The sequence below is a fragment of the Buceros rhinoceros genome, unplaced genomic scaffold (assembly GCF_000710305.1).
Source record: "Buceros rhinoceros silvestris isolate BGI_N320 unplaced genomic scaffold, ASM71030v1 scaffold14294, whole genome shotgun sequence".
NCBI classification, from domain to species: Eukaryota; Metazoa; Chordata; class Aves; order Bucerotiformes; family Bucerotidae; genus Buceros; species Buceros rhinoceros.
In genome coordinates, this window is record NW_010408911.1 from 1,936 (window position 1) to 12,538 (window position 10,603).

At 38.8% G+C, this 10,603-nt stretch overlaps 1 protein-coding gene across 1 annotated transcript in view; it reads left to right on the plus strand.

Annotated features, from left to right (window-relative positions):
- AMACR (alpha-methylacyl-CoA racemase) overlaps positions 1-10,603 on the plus strand; it is a gene marked incomplete at its 5' end in the record, with an annotated part of 17,043 nt that overhangs the window by 1,418 nt on the left and 5,022 nt on the right. The window contains 2 exons of the mRNA XM_010135048.1: positions 1,358-1,518; positions 5,555-5,741. Of these exons, the coding sequence (XP_010133350.1) occupies positions 1,358-1,518; positions 5,555-5,741 (348 nt within the window). The remainder of the gene's footprint in view (positions 1-1,357; positions 1,519-5,554; positions 5,742-10,603) is intronic.

A 10,603-nucleotide genomic window follows, 5' to 3' on the forward strand; every position in this document is an offset into this window, starting at 1 on the left:
GGAAAGAGTCAGTGCAGAAATAGTATAGTCCATCACTGCATTAGGTTGTAGTACTTTCTGATTACAAGAAGTGTTTTTGTCTCTGGAACTGATTTAATTAGTAGTATTTTGATTAGTGCTATTTACCTAAAATTAAGTAATTTTGCTTGAAATTTCACAGGTCCAGTTTTTCTGCCTATTTAAAAGAAATAGTACAAGGTATTTCGAAGGTATAATTCCTCAAAAATTAAGGTCTCATATCCTGAGTATTCTCCTGATAAGTTTTGGTTTTCTTTAAAAAATGGCTAGCACTAGAAACTCCAGGTAGAAGCTAGTATGTTAAACTTGCTGGTGCCTGTGATAACCTTTAGACTGTTAGAAGTGACTTTTTAGTCAGCAACAGAGCTTTATGCTTTGGAACCTTCTTCATACTGCGTACTCAGTTGCTTGCATTTAGGAAGTGCGTTAGACCATTAGCTAACTAAAGAGTGTGTCAGAATCATGCAGTTCTCAGGAGATTTTGACCATGTTTGCTGCAAGTCTCAGACTTGCAGGCTACAGGCGTAGGAGAGATGATCATACTGCAGTTTCTTGCTTGCCCAAAGGGAGTTGCTGTGAGTGGACAAAGAGTAGAGTGACAATAAAAGGGTTGCATAGCATGGTAGAGAAATGCTAACAGATTCAAAGCTCGGTCTGAAGTAAACTGGCTTAGCCTTTGCTCTTTTCCCTTTAATTTCTGTGTAATTGCTGACATAAGCATAGGTTCCCTGTCTCCATCCTGCGTGCAGTCAGAGGTAACCTTTCCTCTTTTATGCAACCATTTCTTTTTAAAGGTACTTGAAGAGGGAGGATAGGACTGAATTGCAGTTGTCGGTGTGAAATCCTTTGTTATGATTATTAATTCCTGGGTTATGTGCACAGAGGGCTGTACCTCTGCATTTTTACTTCAAAAGACTCAACATAGAACAATTTACCAAAGTTGCTTTGAGACATGCTCACAATGCCATTGAATTCTTACTAGGGAGATTCTATGCATGTACAAAGTACTAGTGTAGAATTATTGCACACAAGTGTTTTTGGATGAATTTTTGTCCCTATATAGCCAAATTATCAAATGTTTATCTGTGAGACTTCTGTTTGTCTGTTTAGTTCAAAGTATCTGCACTAATCTGATTTAGTATGTTCTGTTCTTTTGTGAATTAGAGTGACTGTTTGCTAAGACACAGTGAGTAGAGATGGAAGGCTTTTGGGAGAAGTGTGCTTTATCCCTTGTTTACTTACATAAATTGAAAAAATGAGACTTTAAATGTAGAAAGGTAGAAATTAATGTTAGTAATTGATTTTATACTTACGTTTGTTTTGTTTGCTCTGCTGTCAGGTGTGCTGTCAAAGCTGGGTAGAAAAGATGAAAATCCTTATGCACCCATAAATCTTCTGGCTGATTTTGCTGGTGGAGGTGTCATGTGCGCAATGGGCATCATTATAGCCCTTTATGAACGTACCAGATCTGGCAAAGGTCAGATCATTGATGCAAGTATGGTAAGTTTGGTCTCATAGAAACTGGGGTTTCTTAGGTTTGCTTGTTTGAGTTTTTTCCTACTCTAAGTCTGTAAAATGGAGGAAATCAGAGCTATTTGTAAGGTTTAAAATTGAGAACCTGAAAAGGGGGAATTAAGTAATCTCATAAAATGACTACTCCTTTACGTGCAAGCAGTTTTCATGTATTGCTATTGTCGTACATCCTTATGACATAGGACACCTACTGCGGCTTTCGCCTGTGCCATTCCCTATCTTTCCTTTTACCAGTCTGCCTTTTTCATAAAATATCAGCTGCATATATTTGATGAGTAAGTTTTATGTGTGGGTATAGGGTGTATAATAAACAATTAACATCATGCATATCAGCAAAAATGGTGATCCCAACAAAGAATTGCATTAGCTTTATCCAAGATATCTGCTTAAGAATTTGTGACAGGTCATGTCTCATTAGAAGCACTGTTCCCTCGAGTAGTTACACTTGAGGGATTATTGCCAAGAAATCAATTTCAAATGCTTCGTGTTAATGTACCGTAAATAAAGGAAAGTCTAGATTAGCTTAATAATGAATACTATGGATTTTTTCACTGCAGGGCCACCCACTTACACACAGAGGAAAAATACCTATTTATGATTATCTTTGAAAACTATATTATCTGCAAGTGTTTTTTCTCTTTCTGTCTCTCTGATTTTCTTTTAAAGTGCATTGCAAGTCAAATTTTACCTTCCTACTAGGTGCTGTGCTGCAGTGCAGGCTATGATTTGGACTTAAATAGAAATAGAAAAATATTAATTAAAAAAAATCCCTTTGTTGAAGAGGTCTTGAAGAGAGAAGAATAGCAAGAGATGTTAGTTGTCTTGACTTGAGTAAGTTTTTGACAATTCTACATGAGATTCTCAGAAGCAGGCTGTGGTGTCATGGTCTGGATGAAAATTCTGTGGGATCAGTGCAAAACTCTTTTACCTCAACAATAATTATTAGTAGTTGATTGTCAAAATGAAGAACTTACCAACTGGAGTTCTACAGCTGTATGTAGATTTTTTATCAGTGTTTTGTCCAGTAAGCTGAATGATGGATGAGCAATTGTGTTTAGTAAATTTACAGATGATAGGCATGTGGGAAGTATGTGGCACACTTGGATTAGAATTGAGAATGACCTTTTCAAATTGGAGAAATGACCTGAAAAAAATTGGCTGAAATTCATGGAGACCACTGCTCTGTAGTTCTTTTAGGCAGAAACAATTAGCTGCACAAATGCAGTATGAGAGCAATCGACTAAAGTACAATCCTGGGGCTTTGTAGTAGTCACAGGCTGGACATGAGTCAACAATACTGTGCTGTTGTAGAACACACACACACTTTGGATGTATTAGGATGTATAAAAGGAAATACAGCCAGTGAAGTTTCTGAAGTAGTTCTAATCTATTCAACATTTATAAGGCCTCAAGAAAATAATGTTTCTGACACTGGCAAGAATTTGTTATTTCTCTTTTATTTCTAATTACTGTGCTGAAAGCTGGAAAATGGCTTGGGAGCATTCTTTTGATCAGTAACCTGAGGAGCTCTTCTAGTTCGGAAAAGTAAACTGACACAAAAAGAAGGTAGAGAGGATCAGGCCAAAGGCTAGATTTTCTTCACCTGTTCACAATTTTCAGTGTTACTGTTGTGCTGCGTAAAAAGTGGACATTGGGTTCTGCTTTTCAGTTGTCTGCCTCAGAAGCATTAAATGCCTGGTCTGAATCGATTCACGATAGTTGCTGTCTCTTCTCATTGACTCTTAGGGATCATAGGTATCTCACAGTGAGCCTGGTGGTTCTCATGTGCTGAGTAGGATGTGAGGCAGACACCGCAATATGATACGGTAGGCACAACTGTACATCTGCACTCCTGCACCACACTGGAACAGAGGCATGTGAGTCAGGGCCACACTGCAGATTCACTCCAAATTCAGACGCAGAGCCTCCTGCTAATGGCAGGCATCTGACCAAGTATGACTCACTCTTTGTGAAAAGACAGCCACACTAGAGGATAGTGGTAATGATCACTTGCATAATAGTCTTAGGGCAAGAGCATTTAGCTGTCCAACAGAAAGCTGGAGTTCCATGTTTTTATCAGCCTGGAGGTATTCAAAACCAAAACTCCCACATCCTAGATGCATTCATCAGTCACGAGGACAGAGATTGGGTTGGTGTGGATTCATTCTCAGTGTTGTTTGAACTATTTCATTCTGCAGAAGGAACAGAAGAATTGTGGAGCAGACAGGTCACCCAGCGGGTTGGCGCCTCTGGATTCTTGTCCCTGCTTCAGAGACTGCTAATGCTTTTAGCATAAGGGAGCCATTAAGAGGAACACATAAGTGGAGTCTCCCCATGTTGTCCTTTCCTGTTTTAAAAGAAAGTGACCGCACTAGTGTGTGTATGGAGTTACTTGAGCATGCCTTTAGGCTTTTGGTGTAGATGGGAGACACATTTTTACTTGTCGCTGAACTGCAGTGGGCCTCAGGCAGAAGCTGACTGCCCAGTTGCCCAGGCAGGGTTATTTTTAAAGACCTTATACCAATCCAAAACATGTGCTATCTTATTTTGAGTTTCCAGGGTAAGTAGCACTGTATATAGGTATTTTAAATAGCTCTGCTAGCACCAAAATCTAATTTGCAGTTAGAGCTTATTCTGATGTTATCCCCATAATAATTATCCTTGCTTTGCATGGGGCTTGTATAGTTTTGTTAATAGAAGTGCAAGACCAGATCATTAGTAAAGCAAACGCTATTTTGATATGCTTGCAATCACGTTGCAAACATATAAATGAGGGTATGCAGTATTTTCTCATATGAAAGTGCTTTAATTGACTTTAACATTGACAAGTAGGCAGAAGTGTTACTGTTCTTGTGGCAGGTACGTGAGAAGGAGAACTAGTAATACACATTAAATGAAGAAGCCTTCATGACAGCATACTTCAAAGATTTGCCTGTTTTAAGTTCTTGCTTAGAAAGGTACAAAGTAATAGATCTTTCCACATGAAAATTCTATATATTTCTATTTTGGTACTATCTGTGTGCTTTTCTCTATAGACAATATTAGGTGAATTTTACACAGCTGAAAATGCATGAATCAAAATGATGCTCAAAATTATACAACTCAGGTTTTTCTCTGTTCCACTGGAATGTTTCTGGCCATACACGTCCTCTCTTACAGTTTTTCCAGTGCAGTTGGAAGAAAATGAATTTTGCTGGTGAGCAAAACTGTAGGATGTGATTTTGCTTGGAAAGACTGGTATAAGCTTGATCATTATTGGAAGGCTGAACAAACTGAAGTTTCATCTGGTTGTACTCCACATAGCCAATATTTTAAGGAGGAATTTGGAACAGGATTGATCATGTTTTCTAGTGCTGTATTGATCAGACACTTGCCTATTTAGAGATTACCTACTATGACTTTGTAGCTACCAGTGATGAGAGAGAATAATTTTCATTTTAACTTAGTGATGGAGATGAGCTTCCCAGTTCGCATAGTGTAAGAGAGCTTTAACCTTTGATTTCCTTCCAGTTTTCTTCTAAAAATAGGAGTCTTACTATAATCAGTAAATTCAGAGAATTTACTGTTGAGATAAAAATTTTATATTTACAGGACTTGATTTCTAGAGGTTTAGAAGGCTTTAATGGTTGTCAAGTACTTAATGTTCTGTAGACCTGAGAAGCTTGTCCCATCACCTAAAATTACTTACATTCTCTTTGTGAACTTTTAATGATTATAAACTTGCTAAATGAGACTTCGTGTATTGAAAGGGTCTTATCCATCTGAAGCTGCATTATTACATTTATGCTCCATCGTATTCTCTAATTCTAGATTATGTCACATATGCAATGTAAACAGTAATTGAATATTTTAAGAAATTAAACTGCTTACTAGAGTCATCATAAAAATTCTTAACAAAGGCCAGAACTGGAAGTAGTTTTTTTCTGTTCTATTTTATGTAGAATTAAGGTAACATGCCAACTAATTTACTGAAGCTGTTACTTTTTTCCTGTAAATCTTCAAGGTGGAAGGAGTAGCATACCTAAGTTCTTTCCTGTGGAAATCACAGAATTTGGGACTTTGGAGCAGACCTCGAGGTGAGAACATGCTAGACAGTGGTGCGCCTTTTTATGAAACCTACAAGACCTCTGATGGAAAATTCATGGCTGTTGGTGCCCTTGAGCCTAAATTCTATGAGCAGTTAATGAAGGGTAAGTAGCTTGAAGGAATTGTTTCACATTTGCAAAGCATGATTGAATTAATTCTTTGAGATTTGGTTTTGAATCATGACATTGGTTATGTTGAAATCTTTGTAAAAGCCAGACACTTCTTGAAACTAACTGGGTAGTGGCGTAGCAGCTTAATTGACTTTCTTCTTCTAGCAACTAATTTCTTTTTTATTCCTGCTCACTTTATCCTCAGAAGCTACACTTAAATTACAGTTTTTCTTGACAGCCGACTGAACATGAGCCAGCAGTGTGCCCAAGCAGCCAAGAAAGCCAACGGCATCCTGGCATGTATCAGGAATGGTGTGGCCAGCAGGAGCAGGGCAGTGATTGTTCCCCTGTACTCAGCACTGGTGAGACCACACCTTGAGCACTGTGTCCAGTTTTGGGCCCCTCACTTCAGGAAGGATGTTGAGGTGCTGGAGCGGGTTCAGAGAAGGGCAACAAAGCTGGTGAAGGGTTTGGAGAACTTGTCCTATGAGGAGCGGCTGAAGGAGCTGCGACTGTTCAGTCTGGAGAAGAGGAGGCTCAGGGGGGACCTTACTGCTCTCTGCAATTACCTGAAAGGAAGTTGTAGGGAGGTGGGGGTTGGTCTCTTCTCCCATATTAAGAATGGCAGGACAAGGGACAATGGCCATAAGTTGTGACAAGGGAGGTTTAGGTTGGATATTAGGAAAAATTTCTTTACAGAGACGGTTATTAGGCATTGGAACGAGTTGCCCAGGGAGGTGGTGGAGTCCCCATCCATGGAAGTGTTTAAAAACCATGTGGATGTGGTGCTGAGGGACGTGGTGTAGGGACCCTGGCAGTGCAGGAGTAACGGTTGGACTCGATGATCTTTAAGGTCTCTTCCAACCAGATGATTCTATGATTCTGTGATTCTGGAGTTATGGTAATGGTAGTCTGTGTTATGGCTGGGGGACTAAAAAAAAACTTTTTTTAACAACTTTTTTCTGTTGGACTCGATGATCTTTAAGGTCTCTTCCAACCAGATGATTCTATGATTCTGTGATTCTGGAGTTATGGTAATGGTAGTCTGTGTTATGGCTGGAGCACTAAACAACTACTTTTGGAAACCACTTTTTTCAAGGGATTGTGAATATACTTTAAAAAGGAGACCTAATTCTTTGGTATTGCAAATAAAATGTCAAGCAAGTTCAGTTATTTGTGCTGTAAATTTTTTTTTTAAATAAACTATTTAAATTGTTTCAGAAGTGAATGTTCATTGGAAGTAGTTCATGATATTTCTTGATAGAATCGAGTTTTTCTAGAAGCAAAGTCAGCTTTATAAATTAATTTCCAGACAATTTCAGAGTGCTTTTATTACCCAGCCGTGGGTATAATTCTTATATTTGACTGAAGGCTCTTTAAATATCACTGTAAAATATGTCTTATCTGTTTGAGAATTTAGAATGGGTCATGCAAAATAATTGTGTGAAGTTAAAACAAAAATTTGTAGGACCCTCTCGTGATGAGATAGGCTCTTAGATTCTTACGTTATTTAATTTAAAAAGAATTTCTTCTCTTCTACACCTTTGGTCAATTGCCATGTTTTCCATACAGAATTTGTGAAAACTTTATAAAAAATTCACAAAAGAATTTGGTATTTATTCTCTTTCCAGTATTCTGAATATGAAGGATATAAGAAATTCTCAGTGTAATTTTGGTTTTGCTTAATGAGGAGAAGGAATACCAACAAAGGATGTATCTAGAGAGAATGTACCGAGTCTTATGTGAACCACTTCTGTATCTGCATGACTTGCATGTGGTAAATCTTTGCTGAGCGAGGGTGGCAGTGAAGTAGCTCCTTATCCTTGCTCAGGCTCCCTCCACTGATTATTCCTGGAATTACAGCATGGATACCTGTACTGGTTTTGGCTGGGATAGAGTTAAACTTCTTCATAACAGCTTGTATGGGGCTGTATCTTGGATTTGTCCTGATAATAGTGTTGGTAACACACTGATGTTTTAGTTACTGCTGAGCAGTCCTTACACAGTCCTTGCACAAGGCCTTTTCCTCTCCTCACACTGCCCTGCCTGCGAGTAGGCTAGAGGTGCTCAAGAAGCTGGGAAGGAACACAGCTGGGACAGCTGACCCCAGCTGACCAAAGGGATATTCCATACCGTGTGACATCACGCTCAGCTTTAAAACTGGGGAGGAGGTTGGCAGGGGGTCCACTGCTCGGGGAGTGGTTGAGCATTGGGTGATGGTGAACAGTTATTTTTCATTTGCATCACTCATCTATCTTGGGTTTTATTTTCCTCTCTGTTACTATTTTTTCCCCTCTTTTACTTAAAATTTTAAAAATTATTATTATTTCTTTGTAATTATTAAACTGTTTTGATCGCAGCTCATGAGTTTCTTTTTCACTTTTACCATTTGAATTCTCCCCCATCCCACTGTGGTGAAGCAGTGAGCAGACGTGTGGTGCTCAGTTGCTGGCTGGATTTAAATGGTGACAGCTCCTCTCACAGGCAGTTACTGCCCGCTCAGCCCCAACCAGCTATGTTATGTTAACAGGGGCATAGTCAGTGCCAGGGCCTACACTTCCAGGAGTTTTGGAAAATCAGGAGCAAGATGAAATGAAGATATGGGGTTGTAAGCTTGGGTATGGCTTTGATGAGCCAGATCCCAAAGAGAAATCTTGTTCTATACACTTTGGCTTTGTTCTCTTGCAGCTTGCGCTGATCCCAAAGTTCTTGCATGTCTGTGTCTGTAAAAAGGCTGCTTCTCTGTTTAGCTTAACAAGGGCTGTGCAGTTGAGTAGAATATCTAAATTGGTACATGCTGATACATGAAATGCACAAAGCAGGCTGGAGTGACTGGGGGACACGTCCAGTATTACGTGCTGCCTCCAGACCAGACGTCAAGTTTGGAAGAGCTGTGTTCTTGGATGAAGAAGCTGGTACTTTGTCAGTATTTGTTCTGAGAATAACTTGTTTGCGAACTCCAGTTCTAAGTTACACAGTCTTGAAAGTACACTTTACAGTTCTTTGAAATGTTAATCTCATCCAGTCCCTTGAGATCTTTTTTTTGCTTGCAAGAAGTGGAGTTGAAGAACAAAAGTAAATACAAAACTGTATCAAAGTAAGATGTAAGCCCTTGCTCTGGACGTTAGGGAATTTGGAATTCCAAAACATGTCTTCGGGGAGAATGCCTGTATTAAATACAAAGGAAAGAAGAAAAAATAAAGATGCCTGAATACCCGTGTGTTTGGTTTAAAGTGATCAAACATTGGCCAGCAGAATTCATAGCTGCAGTACTTTAGCTGAATAGCACTTAGTTTTAAGCTACAGGAGTGGGATGGAATCTGTACTTGTTCAAAAAGAAAAGAAATTCTGTAAGGGAGTCTGGTCTTGTTTGCTGCTGTTCTTCTCAGTGAACCTTTGGTGGACATTCTAGCCTTCTTGTATTGGCCATTGCTACAAGGCTTTTCTGTCTCAACCAGCCAGCTGGCTTATCTAGGAAGAAGCCATTGATGGATGAATCTAGTTGTCAGGCAATATAACGTGATCACTGACCAGTCTCTGTCTTATACAGATAACTCTTTACTGAGGAAAATGTTAAAATTCTCTGTTTTCCTCTTAGTTGTTTCTCAGAAATTTAGAGCAAAAAGCTGAAGCAGTAGTGAATTCATCTGCCTAAATTGGAGCACCTACATTGGACAACTTTATTTTCATGTTTGAAAGTATTCCCTGTGCTTACAATGCACAGAATTGGCTTGATTTTAACAGCCAACATTTCAGAAAATAGTTATTTTCGGCAATAAAGAACTGGTGTATCCATTTGTAGGTAGAAAACAACTGCGGTCACAGCAGTACCAGTGTTTCAGTCTGTTTCTGTCATATTTTTAAAAAATCCAACATACAGTTACAATCTTCTAAGGAAATGTACTTTATGCCTTTAATTGTATCACAGTCTTTGCTTGTTTGCAGTCAATAATTTTTCTTTGTTTATTTTGTAGAAGTGTGTTGCTTGAAGTATCAGACCAAACTTGATTTTTTTACAATATTGCATTTAAAATAAGTGGTCTTTCTTCATTTTATTTTAGGTGCATATTGTGAGTTGTTCAGATTTTCACGCAGGAAATATTTATCCCTTTCGGTAGTTAGGGTTGAAAGCTTTCTGAAGCAATAGTGTACTAAATTTTAACAGCAGAACCTTCTTGTGGCTTAGGGATTTTTTCCTTTCTATTTTTCCTATCTATTGCAGAAATTCAATTCAGAATTTAAGCCTTTGAATGTTACAGGGAAGAAAAAGCTGCTTGTGAGAATTGTATTTCTCTTTCACAAACCCAAGGAGCTTTGACTTGGACTGAGTTGCCTGTTTTAGGCATTAATTCCCTGCTTTGAAGAAGTTTTAAAATGGTATATTCCAGTTAAAATTTCCATAATTTTATGTAATACTTTTTTCCCCTAATTCTGGTCAGTTCTGCTAATGAACAAATTTGGTGCTGTTCCAGATAAAATATATTCAAAAGCCACAATTATGACTCTTGGTCCATATTCAGGCAGTAGGTTACTTTTGCCACGTCTGTATAAGGAGAACGTGAGGATACGGTGTTGCAGATGTAAGACATGGACATTTAAAGACTGCAGCATTGAGACAGGAACGTGATATCTGAACCAGCTGTCACTGCTCACAGAATTCTGGTTAGCTGAAGTAAAACTAATTTCCTTTTGGGTTTGGTTCACTTCAGTGTTTCCCTGCAGAATGAGGAACCCAGTGGTGGACCAGACTGCCGTTAATGACATGGCAATAAAAGGGGTCTGCAGAGGCAAAGTGACTAAGTTTGAGGAAGTACAGCATCTTAGTTTGAGCACATTGTTGGCTTTGTAGATCACGC